This window comes from Talpa europaea, assembly GCF_964194135.1.
Source record: "Talpa europaea genome assembly, chromosome: 4".
In the NCBI taxonomy this organism is placed as follows: domain Eukaryota; kingdom Metazoa; phylum Chordata; class Mammalia; order Eulipotyphla; family Talpidae; genus Talpa; species Talpa europaea.
Genome location: NC_140070.1, coordinates 106,737,124 through 106,758,180, shown reverse-complemented (window position 1 = coordinate 106,758,180; position 21,057 = coordinate 106,737,124). Strand labels below are relative to the sequence as shown.

Sequence of the window (21,057 nt, the reverse complement as noted above, 5' to 3'; positions counted from 1 at the left end):
CATAAAATTAAAAATGAAACCAAACTGAACATTAAAAAATAGTATATGGTAGCTAGAGAAATGAATAAGGGCAAAAAATAAATTTGAGGTAACAATAGTGGCCCAACACCACTGATCTGAATATCTGTAAAAATCCAAATAAGTGTTTGGAGATTCAAGTAACAAACCATCTGCTCCAACTTGGTCAGACTTCCCAGAGTCCCTGCTGAGTTTCAGTCCATGAGCCGGCACTCACACAGCTCCTTGTAGATCCTCTTCCGCACTCGGGGCATGTCTTCTTGAGAAAACTGGAAAGGCTGCTCTAAGGCGAGGCACTTGCAGTACTGCAAAGGTGGAAGAAATGCTTAAGCGCCATGTGAGGTGCTGGACCAGCACAGTAGGTGGTCTAAAGTGGCATTTTAAAGTTTGCTTAAACTTGTAAAACACAGTTTTGAGACATTCTTATCCAAATTATAGTCAACTATGCAGGCAAGTACATGACTTGGGAAGCACCTCCCTCTCAATACAGTGAAAAGCTGAAACTGCTGACCAGGCTCAAGTTCTCAGGGTGCAACCTGCTGACATACAGCCAGGCCTGAGAAGCCTGTGAGAACTTGAATTTGTTTACAAACACCATTCATTCATGAGCCATAAGAATGAGCCCATCTTCCTCCCTGGTGGCGCAGTGGTTGAGTGCTGGGTTGCGAAGCTGCCCGCAGCCTCTGCAGCACTGGTTTGATCCCTGGCTGCTCCCCGGCCACCGGAGGAGGGCCCCACATGGCGTGCAGACCTCTCCTGACGCCCGCTGCTCCCCTCAGCAGTGTACTTCGGTCCTTCTGCCTGCTCTGCTCCCCGCTCTGGCTCTGGTGAATTCTCTCACCCTCCCGTGCTTCTGACTGTACCCAGGGCTTGTATAAATAAATAAATAAATCTTTAAAAAAAAATAAATAAAACACACTCAAAAATGAAAAAAAAAAAAAAGCCCCATCTTCCAAGATCCTTGCATATTTCTAAAGTCATGGATTATATTCTAAAATTCCCCTCATAAACACATAACAAATATTTGAATAGCCTTCTAGACCACTGAGGAAGGAAATCTTAGAACGAAAGCAGATTTGTAGTGTAGCCCTTATTCAAAATCTAGTTAGTTTAAGGGGCCTCCTTGGTGGCCCCACACCATTGATCTGCAATATCTGTAAAAATCCAAATACATGTTTGGAGATTCAAGTAACAAACCATCTGCTCCAACTTGGTCAGGTGCTGGGGTTAAATCTCAGCGCTTTCAAATTATCGCCAGCCACTGTGACATGAGTTTGATCCCCAGCCAGGTAGCTAACCCACATGTCTCATCTGCTGCTCCCCTCAGCAGTGTATTTCAACAGATCTGCCTGCTCTACTCCCCAACTCTGTCTTCCCAACTCTGTCTTTACTCCCCAACTCTGTATTTCAGTAGATCTGCCTGGTCTACTCCCCAAATCTGTCTCTGGTGAATCCTCTTACCGCCCCCCCAAAACCTCTGGCCTATACCCCAGCTCTTGTATGCATAAATAAATAAAAATCTTAAAAATAAATCTTTTTTTTTTTTTTTTTTAAATCTAGTTTTCACTCTGGTTGAAGAACATTTGCCAAAGGTTAAAAATACATAGTTAGGGCCTCCCTGGTGGTGCAACCTATGAAGCTATCCGCAGCCACTGCAGCACGATTTCGATCCCTGGCTGGCCGGGGAGCTACCCACATGGCACAGCAGACGTCTCCTGACTGCCCGCTGCTCCCCTCAGCAGTGTACTTAAGTCAATCTGCCTGTTCTGTTCCCCACTCTGACTATGATGAATCCTCTCATCCCCCACACCTCTGGCCTGTACCTCAGTTCCTGTATGCCTTAATAAATAAATCTTTAAAAAATACAAAGTTTACTCTGTAAGTGTCAAGGGTCTATGATATGGACTAATTCAGGTCTGATAAGACACAGATGATATACTTTACTCATTCTTGGCCTTAGAAAGTGGTTCTTTCTAATGAGAGCATTTGAAAATGCAGAAACTACTGTTTCTCAACAATAAAAGGGAGGGAGAAAAGTCTATTGCCTGTACCTAGTACCATGTACAAATCATTGAATTCCCATCTCCTCTAAAACTAGCACATTTAATTCACACCTTACAAATTCTGAAAAAAAAGTATACCTGGAGCACGAAAACTCCACAGTCACTGTCATTTTTCTGTTGTGGAATACACTAGAGGAGAAAAATAAAATGATTATTAAAATAAGACCAAAGACTCTTCAGAACTATTTTATGGAAGCAAAACAATGTCCCAAGCAAAAGTATTTTATGGAAAAATGAGTGAGGCAGGAAACTTGTCTATCCAGGACAGCTGGTATATATACCTCTGGTATTTTAAGCATCTTAATTTTACGGCAGTATCTGGCCACATGAAAATAGCTATCAACTAACCACAAATTTATAGAAGAACATTTTGCCTAGTATAAATGGGAAATCAAAATTCTATTTTTATGGGTTTGTTGTGTTACTTTTTACTGAGGTAACACTGGTTTACAACAATATGTCTTATGGGTATAGAGCTACATAAAGTCCTATTTTCAAAACTTTTCTTTGGATCATTAGTTTGCTATCAATTCACTGATCATGGAATTGTTTAAGAGCACACACTTGGACTCAGAATATTTAGATGGTATCAACCCTGCTTAGATACTCCACTTTTCATCTGATATTACATAACTCTCCTATTCTTTGGGAGAAATTGTAAAGTTAAGCAGAATGTTTATAAAAGAACTGGTTACTATATTCTACCTGAAACAGGAATATGAAAAACCCTGAATAAATTTAAGAGAATGCCTGGATACGCTAATTGAGTAAATTTAAAAAATGCACATATTCAGATCTGGTTTAAACCAATGTACTAGTTTATCTACAATATAAAACAGATTAAAAATTTGGTTAAGTTTAAGGCTTTGAATTAAAGGTTTATTTTAAGACCCTGCCTCTTTAATACTGTGTCACTGATCAGACAGACTCCGACACAAGGACTGATTCCATCAATAGTTTTGATAGACTTTGAGGAAGTCTATCAACTTTAATTTCTCATCTGAAGAATAAAGATGATTATTAGCCCTGAATGGCCTGCCTACGTCATCGGTTGTGTGGATCAAATGAGATCATACCTGTGAAACACACTGAAAACAAGCACTGACCAGAAATGTAAGACAGTGGTATCTGTGACAGGATTGAGAGGTTCTGCCTGACACTCGCCCACATACAGCTTTTTTAATGTCTATGGGCCAAACCTAGTACTGTTCTCTGACTGTTCAGGCCACTGTCTTCCCCTAGTGCCTGGAAAGTAATGCAGCACTTGCTCCATTAATGGATCCAAATAGTCATTTTAGTATTTCTTGGAGTCCTCTGGAAATAAGAGCTATGAGGTACCACCAAAAAAAAAAAAAAAAAAAAAAAAAAAAAAAATATATATATATATATTTACACACAAAGAAAGTAAATACAACATAACCAGCTGCTCCAGGTATGAAAAGACTGACTTTGTTCCCAGCAAATACTGAAAAATAGAGCAGCCAGATGATGAATGCTAAGCTGAGGTTTATGCTGCACTGCCTCCTGCTGCAGTTCTCTGTTGCTATCTTCGTCACCAGTTTCAAATGCTCTGAAGACACCCACCCCATAGGTAACTCCATCCCCTTCACATGCCTGGTTTTCATTTTTATTACACTTACCTTTGTAACAGCAGTCTGCCAACCCTGAAGAAATTCAGGTCTGTTTTTTTCTCTGGCTTCAGTCAGCAAATACTTTCTTATATTCTAGTTAAAAAGAAACCACAACACAGATGCTGTGTTCCATCAGTTGGTGAAAAATGGAACCTGCCCACAGCAAATAGAAGCAAAGAAGGGGCTGTGGCCCTACCACTGGACAGAGTATGCATTAAAAAGCTTAAAGCTGGAACTTTATTTCACACCTTTCACTTAATATTGTTAAGAAGGACTCAAACCTTCTGTCCTCAGATTCTGTATTTGGGCTGTGGACACGTTTTAAATAAAAGTTTTTATGAGATGATCAGCCTTTTCCAACAGTAAGTCAACTTGCTGAATTTGAAACTTAAATACTGGCAAGACAAAAAGAAAGTTTTAATTACTGCCAGTGCTTAACAGAAGGAAGGAAACTGGCAGAAATCACTAGCTGAAACTAAATGAAAAACTTTCAGCCTCAGATTTACTGAATGTTCTTGAGGGCTACAGGTAAAGGAGTGATTCAATTTCTGGAAAGTTATACTTAGACCCTTATGGATTGTAAAATATAGTTAACTTCACTGCTGAACTCTATCATGATTAAGTCTACTGGAGTTTCAAATTTACTCTTATGCCCTCAACCTCTCTCTGCATCTCTCTCTCGGCATATTTCTTCTAAGGGTTAAGTCAGAGATTACATCTTAAATTAATCCCCTTGAAGATAGAGTAGAAGTTGAAGTGTGAATAGATGTATGTATTTATGTGTATACATGAAAGTGTATTTGTATAAACATACATACATGCCAAGTATGTTTTCTTTCCATAAACATATTACACTACCATTCTGCAACTTGTTTTTAAACTCAGTATGTCTTAGAGATGCTTCCATGTCAGGACATGAAGATGTGCTATATTCTTTTTAACTGCTATGGTCTGTTTAATAGTATGAAAATACTGTGGTGTATGTATTTAGTTATTCTCTTTGTGGAACTAAATTTGGGCCGTTTTGATTTTTTACATTATCAATAATACTGCAATAAATATCTGGGTGCATGTCCCATCTTGGTATGCATATTTTTCATTTTATGAGGTAGATACTAAGAAACAGAACATATCCCATCATTTTTCTAATGTATAAGGTACTTAGAACTAACTAGAACTGCAGTTGTTCTCCAAGCGGCAATATCAGTTGATCCACATCACTAAGAAAATATGAGTCTGCTTCCTTACACCCACATACATTTCAATACCATCAAACTATTCCTAATGTAAAAGGGAAAAATGAAACCCTAGTACAGTTTTAATTTGCATTTCTTTTATTTCTGGTAAGGCTGAGCCTCTCTGTATTTCCTATATCACATTTACAATTTTCCCAAAAGTTTCCTAAAAAACTTATTTTATCCTTTGTTCATTTCTGTTAGTGCTTTTCTCTCTTCATTGTAGAAGTTATTTATACATTCTGGATAGTGACTGTTTATTATATATTTCAGAAACTTTTTTTCCAAGTTAATCTCTTATCTAAACTTTATGGCATACTAAAGTTTTTTTATATAATGATAATGGTCAAATTTATCAACTTGTTATTTTACATCTTTTGCTTTTATTGTTCTGTGTAAGAAGGCCTTCATTACTCTTAAGAATATAACATCTTCTATATTTTACTCTAACATCGACAGTTTTATGTTTTATACTTAGGTCATTATTCCATCTGCAATTTGTTTTTAATTTTTATTTTTTGATAGGTTTTTTTGGTTTGTTTTCATAAATAATATGAAGAATATGTATTTTCCTTTTCCAAATAGATGGCTAATTTCCCAATGGCATATACTGAAAGCCCTGTCCTTTCCCAACTTCATCATATACTAAATTCTTACTATACATGAGTTATTTTTAGATTCTCTATGCTGTTCTACCATTCTCCTTGTTTATTCATAGCCCATATAACTAGTTTTAATTACACTGTGATAATCATTTGACATTAATAGACCAAATATTCCCTCCTTCACTGTTCTAGTTCAAAACTATTCATGCACATGAATTCTGCAATGTGAATTCTAGGATAAGCTTATCAGATTTCATTCAGAATCTTATAAGGAAGCTGATTGGGCAATAATTGGTATATATTACTTTGGAGATAACTGATATCTTTCCAATACTGAGTATGCCTTTCTTACTGTCTATTCAGGTTTCCTTTAAGTACTTCAAAATTTTCATTTTAAAGAACTTCTACATTTTTGCTAGGGTATATTCCCGTATAATTTACATCTTTGTTGCTTTTGAAAATGAAATATTTCTTTTTTTCAGTTAACATTTTCTTACTAGTTCTTACTTGAACAGGAAAATCAGAAAAACTACTGATTATTCTTGTTGAATCCTTGCTAGCTAACCTCTAATGTTACCGTTTGATTCTCTTGAATTATAATTCATAATTCTGTAGAACTTGTTTTGAAAATCAAGTCAAGTTGTAAGAGAAGCCAAGGAAAACAATTTCTACTCACATACAAAATGTAGTTTCAAAGGAAAGGCAGGAAAAAAAGATATGCTGAAATAGGGCATGTCCCTAAGAGAGGGTTCAAGACCTCATATAGTTATTCTCCCTACCTAGAGCTTCCTCTTTCTCTGCCAATATTTCAGAAAACGTTCATGACAGAAACTAATCCCTTATGCTATGGATAAATGAAAAAATAGGCAGTATATTAACTTACCTCTACACAAAACTTAAAATGAATGCCTTGGGAATCATAAAATGAAATAATTCTATTAGAGAGTGTCACAGTAATGAGAGACCAGTGGACTTCCAGGTGAATTGGAATCAACAGAAGACTCTTTTTAAACAAATCCACCTAAACAAGAAGAGAAAAAGAAATGCAGCCATCACTACAGATTGTTTAAACCAACAACAAACAGCAGCTTGCACTGACTTGCCCAAGGTCCTAACACTAGCAAGTGGTGAAGCCAGAATTTGAACCCAGGTCTTAGTTACAAGCCAATGCTTGTAACCAACTAAGCTATAACACACACACACACACACACACACACACCCCTTGAAGATACAGAAAGCATTATTTTACATTTAAGCTGTTTGACCTATGCTTACCAACTGCCTAATATGACTTGTTTTTTTATTTTTATGCTAATTTTCTTATGCACACATTTGATATAGACTACACTCTTACTAGGGAGGAGTCATGGCATTGGAAAACAGCACAGGGCCTCCCTGGTGGCGCAAGGGGTTGAGCATCACACTAGAAGCACTAGCAGGTGCTGCAGCATGAGTTTGATCTCCGGCCGGCCAGGGAGCAACCCACATGGCACAGCAGACCTCTCCTGGCTTGCCCGCTGCTACCCTCAGCAGTGTACTTCAGTCAGTTTGCCTGTTCTGTTCCCTGCTCTGTCTCTGGTGAATACTGTCTCACCCCTCCTCCCCACCCCCAACCTCTGGTCTGTGCCCCAGCTCTTGTATGCATGAATAAATAAATCTTTTTAAAAAATTAAAAAAATAGAAAACAGCATAATCTATAAATAAGCCTTCCATCTTTCTACAAACTTGGCATAATAGTTAAAATGATGGACGCTGCAGTCAGTCTGGTCAAGTTCAAATTGTGGCTCTTCTACTTCTTGGCCAAATAACTTTGGACATTTTTGTAAAAGCTTCTTTGTGTCTTGAGTTCCTCAATGTAGCAATAGTGACTATCTTATAAAGTTGTGTGTGATAAGAGAATACATATAAAATGCATAAAACCGGCCTTTGTATGAGTAGCTAATGAACCTCACCTATTATCATTAACTTTGCTCTTTGAGATGTCAAAATTGAGAAAAATATCCTTGATAATTCTTTTTTTTTTTTTTTTTAATAGAGGCATGCTTTATTTATTTGTTTGCTGGTTTGTTTGTTTGTTTTGTTTATACATGCACTGGGTACAGTCAGAAGCGCGGGAGGGTGAGAGAATTCACCAGAGCCAGAGCGGGGAGCAGAGCAGGCAGAAGGACCGAAGTACACTGCTGAGGGGAGCAGTGGGCGGCAGGAGAGGTCTGCACGCCATGTGGGACCCTCCTCTGGTGGCCGGGGAGCAGCCGGGGATCGAACCGGCGCCGCAGAGGCCGCGCGCAGTTTCGCAACCCAGCGCTCAACCGCTGCGCCACCGGGGAGGCCCTATCCTTGATAATTCTTTACATATCCTTTATATTCTAATACATCCTTTCTATCCTGATACATACCCTTTACAATCTAAAAATAATGCTATTCTACTCAATTGCAGTTGTGTATAAAACAAGTAGATGATAAAGTAGTAGGCACTCAACATCTGTAAGAGTGAATGAATTTCTTTTCTCAGGTATTTTCTGAGAATGTTAGTGATTCCTTGGGCTGAAACAATTAAAATCTATTTTAAATTACATCAGATTCTTAGAAACTATTTCTCAAGTTTTCTTTCTTTCTTCCTGTTAGAAAATGTCCTGCTAGTAGAACATTACTATCAACAGTATACATGACCTTGAAGCAAAGCACTTAACTAAGCACTTCACTTTTCAGTTTCTGTCTATCCATAAAACCTGGGAAGTTAGGTGGACAGAAGAAAATATTAGACTATAGACAAATGGTCCTCTGCAGCTTAAAAATTCTGAGTATCTAAAACAAGGGATTATTTAAAATACTGTATGAAATGAGACCAAATTTATGTTCTTAGTATATCCTTCCAAATTTTCTTAATATATTAATTTTCACACACTTTATAGGAATTAAGGATAATTCCTATAGTTTGTATATGACTAATAACTTGTATATGACAAATTATATTATTGACCCCAATTATTTATCGCACTCCCTATAAAAAAATTATATAATAAGTCTATTGCTCTGTGGCGTCACTGCCCCTCTCAGGTGAAGAAATGTCATCCTGTCATGTGATTTGTTTTAACCAATCAGCTGTAAACAAAAGTGAAGTCATGACAAGCTGAAGTTTCAAGAGCCATCACGTGACCACAAGACTGGCATATCTTGAGATTAGGTACTGCTCCTTTAGTTTGGGTCTCATTAAAAGAAAAAAGAAAAACTTAGCATCATTTCCTTAGATGCAGGAAAATCATTTCATAAAACTCAACATCAATTTATGATTAAAATTCTCCGCAAAGTAGGAATAGTAGAGATAAAGAGCATCTATTTTAAAAAATCTATAAAATAACCTATAAATGACACCACAGAAGTGAGACTGAATACATTCCTCCCAAGGTTGAGAACATGGCAAAGATACCTATCTCATTACTTCTATTCAAAATAGTACTAGAAACCTTGCCATTGTGGTAAGGCTTTTTTTAAAAAAAGCATAGATTACAAAGGAAGAACTAAAACTGTCACTCCTTGCAGACATGATTGTCTATAAAAATATTACAGAATAGGGCCTCCCCGGTGGCGCAGCGGTTGAGCGCAGGGTTGTGAAGCTGCCCACAGTCTCTGCAGCGCTGGTTCGGTCCCCAGCCGCCGGGCGAGGGTCCCACATGGCGCGCGCAGACCTCTCCTACTGCCCACTGCTCCCCTCAGCAGTGTACTTCGGTCCTTCTGCCTGTTCTGCTCTCCCCTCTGGCTCTGGTGAATTCTCTCACCCTCCCCCACTTCTGACTGTGCCCAGTGCTTGTATAAATAAATAAATAAATCTTTAAAAAAATATATTTTTTTACAAAAAAGCTCCTAGCACCAGTGAATGAGTTTGGAATGGTCCCATGATATAAGATCAATATAAGGAAATCAACTATTTCTACATTAAGAGCAAGCAAATAATCAAAAAATATTTCAAAATTCTGTTTACAGAAGTTTCAGAAATAGGAAATATTTAGGGATACATTTTAAAAATATGTATAAGACCTGTACACTAGAATTATAAAATATTGCTGGAAAAAGTTAAACATCTAAATAAATGAAAAACATGTTTATAGACTAGAAACAATGTTGTGAAGATGTTAATTCTCCTCAAATGTACACAATAAACACATTCCTACTCATAATCCAACAGTTTTAAAAAAATATTAACAAGCTGATTATAAAATTTATATGAAAATGCAAAGGACCTAGAACTGCCAAAACAATCTGGATAAAGAAGGATAAATCTGGCCATCTTACACTGGATTTTAAAACACATCATAAAGATACAGTAATCAGGACTGTATGGTATTAGCATAAGAACAAAGAGGTCAATATAGGGGAACAGAAAGTCCAGAAATAGATACATATATATAGTCAAATGACTTTCTGCAAAGGTGCTAAAAGAATTAAGAAGGAAAAGAAAAATCTTTTTAACAAATAACATCAACATTGGAACAACTGAATATCTATATGGGGGGAGAACCATGATTCTTACTCGTGTAAATTTGAGATATATCTATAGCAAAGATATAAACATGAAACCTAAATCTATAAAAGTATCAGAAGAATAATACCTAATAAAATGATTTTTAGATTGGATATAAAAAGCAAAAACTGCAAAAGAAAAAAATAATAAGTTAGATTTCATCCAAATAAATAATGCCAATTCATCCAGTGACATGGTTAAGAAAAAAAATAGAAAAATGAGACTGAGATTAGATAATAACAAAATATAGCTTTGACAAATGATTTATAACCAGGACAACTTAGTGATAATACTTTCTTTACTACAAGCCATCCATTCATATTATTCACTCACTTTTCTACTGGGTTGGTGGGGTCTTTTTCTTGATTTGCAGTTACCTTTTATACTAGGAAAATTAGTTCTGTGGTATTATTTGCAAATATTTTCCCCACTTTTACACTTGTCTTAATTTTTAACATCACTCCTATTTTTAGGTTTGTTTGTTTTTTAAAGATTTATTTACTTATGCATACAAGAGCTGGGGTACAGGCCAGAGATGTGGGGGGTGAGAGGATTCACCAGAGATAGAGCGGGGAACAGAACAGGCAGACTGACTGAAATACACTGCTGAGGGGAGCAGCGGGCGAGATAGGAGTGGTCTGCTGTGCCATGTGGGTTGCTCCCTGGCTGGCCGGGGATCGAACTCGTGCTGCAGAGGCTGCGGATTGCTTCATAGTGCGGTGCTTAACCCCTTGCGCCACCAGGGAGGCCTGGTTTTTCTTTTTATATAATTGAATTAATTCATTTTTCTTTTAAAGCATCTGAAATTTAACTTGTATAATGAAAGGCCTTCACTATTTTGATATTTTTTAAGTTCCCTTATGGATTCTCTCAATACTTTCATTGTTTCTCTTTTGTTGCATTCAAATCCTCAGCCATGTTGTAATCTTAATGTAATCTAACATACTGAATATAGATCTTCCTCAACTACAGTGGGGTCCCAATAAACCCACTGAAAGTTTAAAGTTATCATAAACAGAAAATGCATTTAATACACCTAACCTACCAAACATCAAAACTTAGCCTGGCCTACTCTAAACATGCTCAGAATACTTATTTTAGCATACAGTTGGGCAAAATCATCTAACACAAAGCCTGTTTCATAATAAAGTGTGACTATCTCATGTAATTTATTGAATACTATACTGAAAGTGAAAAATACTGTGGCATATCAGTTATTTACCCTTATGATCTCTTGTGTCACTGGGAATTGCAGCTGACGGCCCCTGCCCAGAAGCACAGGAGAGGATCATACTGCACGTCACTTGCCCAGGAAAAGATGAAAATTCAAAGTATAGTTTCTTCTAAATGTTTATCACTTTCCCACTATCCAATGGTCAGTTGAACCATTATAAGTTTGGGATTGTCTAGACTTCTCTTTTTCATTTTTTCTCTAACTATAAAGTTATTTGATTATTAATTCTGGGCCTCCCCAGTGGCGCAGCGGGTTGAGCGTAGCGCTGTGAAGCTGTCCACAGCCTCTGCAGCATGGGTTCGATTCTCGGCCGGCGAGGGAGAAACCCACATGGCCCAGCAGACCTCTCCTGCCTCACCCATTGCTCCCCTCAGCAGTGTCTTCGGTCCATCTGCCTGTTCTGCTCCCCGCTCTGTCTCTGGTGAATTCTCTCACCCTCCCACACCTCTGGTCTATACCACAGTTCTTCTATAAATAAATAAATAAATCTTAAAAAAAAAAAAAAAAAGATTATTCTTCCTCCAAATACCTTTCATTATGTCCCATAGTGGTTGGTAAAATACATTCCTCTTTTCAACCATTCTAGACAGTTTGTATATAATTTTCCTTCCATTCGTAGATAGTTTGTAGACAATTTCCTTTTTCAATTTCTTAGATACAAGGGTTATATCTATTATAACATTATGTTGTATTTGCACATTTTTCAATGTTTTTTATTTTTTTTAGTCAACTTTTGTCATTTAATTTGAATTGTGATCAAGGAATAATGTATGTAATCATTTTCTTTGTGGCCAACTACATAGTACACTTTTACAAATGTTTCTTGGACATAGGAATAAATGTATGTACTCTTTTAGAAAGACATGAAGATGTAATATATGCCTATTAAATCAATTGTAGTGGTGTATTATATATTATTATTTATACTTTTATTCTATACTAGATTTGTCCAACTATGAGAGGATTTCCATTCTCACCATTTTATCAATGTCTCCTTGCTTCTATAATCATTGTTATCTTCTATGTATTAAGATTTTATCACAGTTTGCTTTTCACCTTAAATTCTAACTCATTTGCTCTTAATTTTGCTTTTTCTTCATTGGCTTGCATTTATCTAGTACCTTTTCAACTGCCACTTTATTTTCAATGTTTCCTTTTCATATTTTATATTTATTTCTTATATACAGCATACAGCTGTGACTTAGCCCAATCTGAGATAATAGAGAGGCTGTTATGATTTAATTTATTTCATTTAATGAAATTACTCATGAACTTCACACTCTTATTATTCACATATTTTTCTATGAATGAAATGCATATTTTTTCATGCTATTTATAACCTTTCTCTGTTCCACATTATGATCCTCTTTCCTCATCTACATAACTTTTGTGATTTAAGTACTGTCCTACTTATTATATGGATATAAATTTTTTTTTAAGATTTATTTATGTATGCATACAAGAACTGGGGTACAGGCCAGAGGCATGGAGGGTGAGAGGACTCACCAGAGACAGAGTGGGGAATAGAATAGGCAGATTGACCGAAGCATACTGCTGAGGGAAGCAGCAGGCGTGTCAGGAGAGGTCTGCTGCACCATGTGGGTTGCTCCCTGGCTGGGGATCGAACTCATGCTGCAGTGGTTGCGGAGAGCTCCATAGGTTGCATCCCAACCCCCTGTGCCACCAGGTAGGCCCGTGGATATAAATTTTTAATCTGAGCATTCCCTACTAATTAGCTATCCTCAATTTTCTAAAATGAACACCACCATAGCCTATCTCGTGGTACAAGCCACACACTTGCATTTCATCCTTTCCGCTTTCTTCTCCTTCATCCTCATAAGCAACCCATCTCCACGTCCTGTTAACTTTACTGTCTCTGTACTTTACTGTGACAAGTACACACTCATATTTGTGTACTTATCCCATCTCTTCTTTTACCATTCTAGTCCAAAATAGAAGCAATTTGCACTGGCTTCCTGTTCTACCCACATCAACTCTGCTGCCACACCTATTCACTATCTTCAGTGTTGCTATAGCAAAGATGACATACTGGATCATGTCACCTAAAATCCTTCAACAGATGCTTTACATTTAAGATAAAATTCAAATCATAGACCTAAAGGCCCAACATTTTAAAATCAGGTCTACTTCATATCAATCTTTTCTTTTCTCTCTGCATTCCAGCTACACTAGCCTTCTCCCATCCTTCTACAATTATAATGAGTATCACTTACTGTGTGTTTACCATGTGACTTAATGAGATAATACTTCTCAACCCTTACAACAAGGTATACTGATATTCCTATTTTACAGAAATTCAGTCTTAGGGGCCTCCCCGCTGGCACAGCGGTTGAGCACTGGGCTGCGAAGCTGCCAGCAGCCTCTGCAGCGCAGGGTCGGTTCCCAGCCGCCAGGCGAGGGTCCCCCATGGTGCACAGACCTCTCCTGCCGCCCACTATTCCCCTCAGCAGTGTATTTCATCGGTCTGCCTGTTCTGCTCCCTGATCTGGCTCTGGTGAATTCTCTTACCCTCCCGTGCTTCTGACTGTACCCAGTGCTTGTATAAATAAATAAATCAATCTTAAAAAAAAAAGAAGTTCAGTCTTAGGCTAAACTAGGCTCTGTCCCCTGGCTGATTCCTGAGTTCATTAGTTCTATTTCCCTGATTTGCCCTCTGCAACCACATTTCATTCATCTTGGCACTACTGATGATGCCTTTTACATATTACCTAAATAGCAATGTTGAGTCAGGTGACTGTAACTTGGAAGTTATTTCCATCCAAAACTACTAAGGAGTTACTCTTAATTTCTCCAACCCATATAAAAAGTGAAAAGTTACATATCTGTAGACCTATAATGAGGGACGTTGAACTTGCTGGTAATTTTGTCAAAATATTAAAAGTAGAATATAAATGGGCTTTTAAAATATTTCTGACATAGTCAATGAATATAGAGAGAAATTAAGGTTGGAAGGATCCTTAGGGATTACTCTGATTATATGCTGTTTTATAAATAAGCAATCTAAAGCCCAGACTAACTGTCTTATCCAAGTTGCATAGCAAGCCAACAGCTATGCTAGAACCACTGATAGACTCTGGATAGATTAAAGAGTTTCTTTAGTGTTTGCCTTTCAAATAGTTAAGATTTAAAAGAAACAAAAAACAGGGACTCCCTGGTGGTGCAAGGGGTTAAGCACTGCACTATGAAGCAATCCGCAGCCTCTGCAGCATGAGTTCGATCCCCGGCCGGCCAGACAGCAACCCACATGGTGCAGCAGACCTCTCCTGTCTTGCCCGCTGCTCCCCTCAGCAGTGTATTGCAGTCAGTCTGCCCCACTTTGTCTCTGGTGAATCCTCTCACCACCACCCCCCACATTTCTGGCCTGTACCCCAGCTCTTGTATGCATAAATCAATCAATCCTTTAAAAAAAAAAAAAAAGAAACAAAAACAACTGTTTCTAATTAACATCATGTTAGCACTAAAGTTCTTATCTTTCAACCCAAATTGGCTTATAACCTGCATTTCAAATTTAGAATAAAAAGGAAATAAAGAGAATACCTTTTTAGTCCATCTTTTTACTCCATTATATCCTTTGGTTACCAGCTGTCTATGAAAAAAGCTGTTGAAGAAGTGAACCTAGAAGAGATATTTGTGATTTTAAGTGGAAAGTAGTAAAAGATAAGCATCCAGATTATAATAGGCTATACTCAGATTTAATTTCAGAAGAAAATGGAAATTTGATAATACTTGATCGATAAAAGGTGAGGAAAAGTTTCTTCTTAAAAATAATGATCAAAATATAGACAATACATAGTTCACAGAAGATTCTGGTTCTAAATTTTTATTACAATGACCTTACAGCTATGATCCATAATCAGAAGCAATGTGACAAAACTCTCCAAATCAGGTGATAAACTTGAAAGAGGCTATGAAAGAATGAAGTACTGATTACCCAGAACACTAGGGACAAAGATTACAAAACTAGCCCATCTGAAGAATGTGGAGCTGGAGACTTCTGTTGTTACAACCACCACAAAAAGGCCTTAGCATGATCATTTCTGGCACAGAAAGAATTATGCTGGCATATCAGCATCGAGCCCTGTGTTCTCAGTTTCAAATCTCTGGCTTATAAATTAGTATTAGCACATATGAGATAATAAAAACATATTGTGGCCTTAAAATGTTCTCTTAGTTACTCCTACTCACTTGAGATGATAAAACTGTTTCCTTAGAGTGGAGGTTCTCAGATGTGGTCACCAGACCAGCAGTACTGGAATCACTTGAGAACTGGTTATAATGCAAATTATCAGGGTCCACCCCAAACCAACTAAGGGAGAAACTCTGAGGGTGGTGTCTAGCAAGCTAGTTTTATAAACCGTCCAGATGATTTTTGATGTAAGTTTGTTTTGAGAACCATGCAGCTTAAGATATGGATAAAAAGTAGATTTCTCTGGTGTAGTGAATCTCATACTTTGCACAAGAACACAGATTGCTGGGCCCCACTTCAGTTTCTGATTCTTTATGTCTAGTTTGGAGTATAGAAATTTGCCTAGTGGACCTCCCTGGTGGTGTAGGGGTTAAGTCTCAGCACGCTATCACCTCACCACTGAGGCCTGAGTTTGCTGAGTTCCATCCCTGGCCAGGGAGCTAAGCCATATATGGGCACAGCAAACCTCTTGTCTCACCCACTGCTCCCCTTAGCAGTATATTTCGGTAGAACCGGCTGTTCTCTGCACTTTGTCTCTGGAGAATTCTCTCACCAACTGCACCTCTGGCCTAAACCCTTCGATGCATAAAGAAAGAAAGAAATCTTTTTTTTTTAAAATTAAATAGTAATTTGCCTAGCAATTTCCCAGATGACATTGCTGGTGCTAATCTAGGGACTATACTTTGAGAAACACTGCCTTAATAAGTGTCCTTTCAATAAAGTGAATGTTTACAGTTCAATGTAGAGGTAATTAAGGTAAATTAAATTCTTAAGACTAATACTTTCATCTTAAAAATCATCTGTAAATTGTTTAGATGAAAACTTTCTAAATGGTTAGGAAAATCTGTCATAATAGAGAATCTGAAAGATTAGCCTCATGATTCCAATTTAAATGCATAACAGATTTATGATGTTATGTGGAAAGCAATAAGATAATTTGCCTATATTCATAAATAATACTGGAATCTGAGATTTATTATATGTACCTGTTTAATTTATTCAATTTATAAAAGTTTACATAGTACCTGGAAAAGTTTTGCTTTGTGAAACCAAAAGCTTCCTATAAAGCATTTGAGTAATGAGGTTCGTGCCCACCCAAGGACGCCAAAAAAAAAAATAAATAAATAAAATAATATAAAGCATTTGAGTAATCAGAAAGAAAAATTAATGTATTAAAGAGTAGTTTTAATATGAAACTAAACTCTTTTTTTTCAAGATTTATTTATTCATGCATACAAGAATCAGGGTACAGGTCAGATATGCGGGAGGGTGAGAGGATTCACCAGAGACAGAGTGGGGAACAGTACAGGCAGACTGATGGAAGTACACTGCTGAGGGGAGCAGCGGACGAGACCGGAAAGGTCTGCCGCGCCATGTGGGTATATCATCAGCCAGCTGGGATTGAACCCGCATTGCAGAGACTGTGGACAGCGTCACAGTGCTGTGCTCAACTGCCTGCACCACCAGGGGAGGCCCTGAAACTAAACTCTTAAGGGAATTTAAGCATTTAAGGCAAGTTAGTTTGTATTTGAATTGAGAACAAAGATTAATCCAAGAAAAAGTAAAGATAAATACTGCTTTACTATATTTTGAAAGAGAGTAAGACTAAGTTAAATTTAAAATGCATCTCTCTCGGGCCTCCCCGGTGGCGCAGCGGTTGAGCGCCGGGTTGCGAAGCTGCCGCAGCTGGTTCAATCCCCGGCCACTGGAGGAGGGTCCCACATGGCACGCAGACCTCTCCTGCCGCCCGCTGCTCGCCTCAGCAGTGTACTTCGCTCCTTCTGCCTGTTCTGCTCCCCGCTCTGGCTCTGGTGAATTCTCTCACCCTCCCGCGCTTCTGACTGTACCCAGTGCTTGTGTAAATAAATAAATAAATAAATAAATAAATAAATAAATAAATAAATAAATAAATCTTAAAAAAATAAAAAAATAAAAAATAAAATAAAATGCATCTCTCCACTAAAAAAAAAAAAAAACCCTTTTCAAGAAGATATGCTTCAATAAGCAATATGCACTCTGAAACAAATAAGCAGAAAAACACTATGATGACTTTCTTAAACAAATGATTTTATAAAATTTATCTGCAAGGGCCTCCCTGGTGGCATAGGGGTTTAGTCTCAGCGCCACCACCACTGCGGCCTGAGTTCAATCCCTGGCCAGGGAGCTAACCCACATGGTGTAGCAGACCTCTCCTGTCTCGCCTGCTGCTCCTTTTAGCAGTGTATTTCAGTAGAGCCACCTGTTCTGCTCCCCACTCTGTTTCTGGTGAATCCTCTTACCCCCTGCACCTCTGGTCTACACACCAGTTCTTCTATGCATGAATAAATAAGTAAATCTTTAAAAAAATAAAACTTATCTCCAAACCTAGCACATGATCAAGACAAGATCTAACACTTGGAAAAAACCTAAGAGTATTAAGATGAGAACATAAAGTTTTCAAAAAAGTAATTTCTCCTTCTAATACACAAGGAGTCTCTCTCCTGAAGAAGAGTAAGTTTTCACTTACTTTGTCTGGGACTGCATCCATTATCAGCTCACCGTACATATTAATGACCTATAAAAAGTCAACATAAAACCAGCTTACTAACCCTATATAATTCAGAACGTTCCACTCAGAATGAATAACATACTGATACTGCAAACAGTAATCAAACCTCTTGGATACTGGAGTTAGTGAATGAGTCACTACAGTAAGGAATAAAGAATCCTTGATTCTAAAAGGTAACTGTAAGGCCAAACCTTGAGGTTATCAATTACATTTACTCTCCAACATCCTCTGCAATTTTTTTTTCTCTGTAACTTTTCCACACCAAGACCATGCAATATACTAACCTGATCATTTAGCCAGTTCTGACCATCCAAGGTTGCCAGATCATCCATATCCAGCATATGCTTATTGTAAAAGACGCGGAAGTTACATTTTTGATGTCTGGCCCGATAGTTCGTTATTTCCCTATTGATAAATGGTTTTCTGAAATAGAAAAATTTTGGAAAAGGTGAAAAAAATGACTTCTACTTAATTTATCGCTAACTTTTTCAAATCAAGATAAAATTCATACAACAACAATTTTATTTTCAAAGGTTTAACTTAAGCATCATTGACAGACCTATTAGAAAAGTCTTCATTAAAGACATCTTTTAATCTTCCAAGTACATCTTTTTCACTGAGAGGGACCAAACTGCCATACTTCTTCATAACCTCATCTAGGAATCCTTAAATAAAGGAAGAAAAAAATTAAGATGGAAAAAGCAAATCATTTTCAGCAGTCATTAAATATAGGTTAGGTATGTGTTAAGTATTATGTATAGGTTAAGAATTGGGAGAAAATTGATTTTTCATTTATGGTAGTTATATTCATGATACTAAATAACCCAATGAAGTGAGCTTGGTTGTATAGCAGCTGATGAGGCGTATTTTCAGAGGAGAAACAAAGAGTGATTTCTTGACTAGTACATGGGATAGTCTTCAGATCAATCTAAGGAATAAGCATATACATTTTTAATGGCTTCCAAGGGGGCCCACTAAAGAAACATACCTAAAAAGGCCTAAGAAATAAAACCAGGACATTATTTCTAAGTAAATACAAAGAAGCTGGCGGGGGGGGGGGGGGGCTGCACAGGGAAGGAGGATCACAGGCTCACAAAAGTGCAGGCATGAATTAAGCTATTCACTAATGCTCACTGGCCTGGCTAATCATCAGTCTGACAAGTCTACTGAGTGAAAATGGAAAAATGAGAACAGTTAGCCACTTATTTTACCCAGCTCCCTTTCTAACTTCAAGAATGGTCTCTGCTATGAATCAATACAAAACAGACAGAAAAAGGATCACAACAGAGTAACTGTTCTGGGAATGGAGTATTTTGTTTCGTATGGGGCAGGGGCAGCAAAGGTGCAAAAAACCTTTTTCCTCTGCTAGTCTTCTACAAAAGTGGCTTCCAATTTGGTAAGCAAAGGTAAGGGCACAGCTTGCTTAAACCTGGTTCTATTCTAGGTTTTAGGCATGCAAAAGATAGAAGGGGGCCTCTCCTGGTGGCGCAGCAGTTGAGCGCTGGGCTGCGAAGCTGTGTGCAGCCTCTGCAGCTCCAGGTCACTTCCCGGGCCGTTGGCGAGGGTCCCACATGGCGTGCAGACCTCTCCTGCCACCCGCTGCTCCCCTCAGCAGCGTATTTTGTCAGTCTCAGTCTGCCTGTTCTGTTCCCTGCTCTGGCTCTGGTGAATTCTCTCACCCTCCGGTGCTTCTGATTGTAACCAGTGCTTGTATAAATAAATAAATCTTTAAAAAAAAAAAAAAAGATAGAAGGGTAGTCCCATGTTCCAGTTTAATCAGAGAAGGGGATTATGAATCGGGGCTTCTAACTTAGGAATAGAGTATATGTTTGCCTCTGGTGTTTACTATATCAGTATTACAGTTATCTAAGCATAGACTTGTGTCTGCATGGGAGAATGAACCCAAACAAAACGTAATACCAACATGTGAGAAATAGCATTTAAGAAACAAACGTTGTACAAAAATAATGTCCCTAATAACAAAAGATTAAACTTTAGGTATAGCAACCTTGAGACTATTCAAATAACAAAGTAGTGTACTCTTAACAAGTGATATGTACCCTTATCCCAAACTATTATCACTGGAAAGAGGTGCCTCATTAACAGTGTTACATTTGGAAGTTAATATTTTGGAGATTTTATTATATTTTTTCCCTCTTATCAGCATTTTTCTTTTCATTTTCAGATGATAAACATGGATTCCTAATACAGTAGAAAGCCCCCACCTGGATCTTGAAGGAGAACTCTAGATGACAATGTCTCACCCATGCATACCATCATCTCACTGGGACTATAAATGAAATGACAGTTAAATAGCTCTTGTCATAAATCAAGCACTAACACATCTCATTTCTTCCTTATAACCACTCTATGTGTTAAAGACTATCCCCACTTTACAAAGGGAAACAGGAAGTCTAGGGAAGTAAAGTAACAGGAAGTAAAGACAGTTAGTAACTAAGAGTCTAGTGGTAGGTCATATGACTACAGTTAACTATTCTGCGCCACCTCCAAATCAAAAAATTCCTATTATTTTTTCATTACAAAAGCAACTTGGTTCTTCACCTTTCCCTTTTAATAATTAAGGGTAGGACCAAAAATTACTCAGAAAACAGACTTCACTTAAAGTGAAAACTAAATCCATTATTCTTTACCCACCAGCTTTCACCAAACTAATGAACCAAAGGAAAAATGCACTTGGAATACATAATTTCTTTTACTCCAAAAGTACTATAATTTCAATGGGGCCAAGAAACAAAACATAACTTAGGAAAAAACAGGGCCTCCCTAGTGGCACAAGGGGTTAAGTCACAACCTATGAAGCAATCCACAGCCACTGTAGCACAAGTTCGATCCCCTGACCAGCCAGGGAGCAACCCACATGGTGCAGTAGACCTCTCCTGACTCGCCTGCTGCTCCCCTCAGCAGTGTATTTCAGTCAATCTGCCTGTTCTGTTCCCCCACTCTGTCTCTGGTGAATCCCCTCACCATCCACACCTC

General features: G+C 37.8%; 1 protein-coding gene across 2 annotated transcripts in view; it reads right to left on the bottom strand.

Moving 5' to 3' along the window:
• Positions 1-212: 212 nt before the first annotated feature.
• SENP5 (SUMO specific peptidase 5) overlaps positions 213-21,057 on the bottom strand; it is a gene marked incomplete at both ends in the record, with an annotated part of 32,488 nt that continues 11,643 nt past the window's right edge. Inside the window, 8 exons of one of the 2 annotated variants that reach the window (XM_084231919.1) lie at positions 213-323; positions 2,160-2,210; positions 3,722-3,805; positions 6,436-6,573; positions 14,864-14,941; positions 18,019-18,066; positions 18,345-18,483; positions 18,620-18,725. In XM_084231919.1, the coding sequence (XP_084088045.1) occupies positions 213-323; positions 2,160-2,210; positions 3,722-3,805; positions 6,436-6,573; positions 14,864-14,941; positions 18,019-18,066; positions 18,345-18,483; positions 18,620-18,725 (755 nt within the window). The remainder of the gene's footprint in view (positions 324-2,159; positions 2,211-3,721; positions 3,806-6,435; positions 6,574-14,863; positions 14,942-18,018; positions 18,067-18,344; positions 18,484-18,619; positions 18,726-21,057) is intronic. The other variant, XM_084231918.1, reaches the window with a different exon arrangement.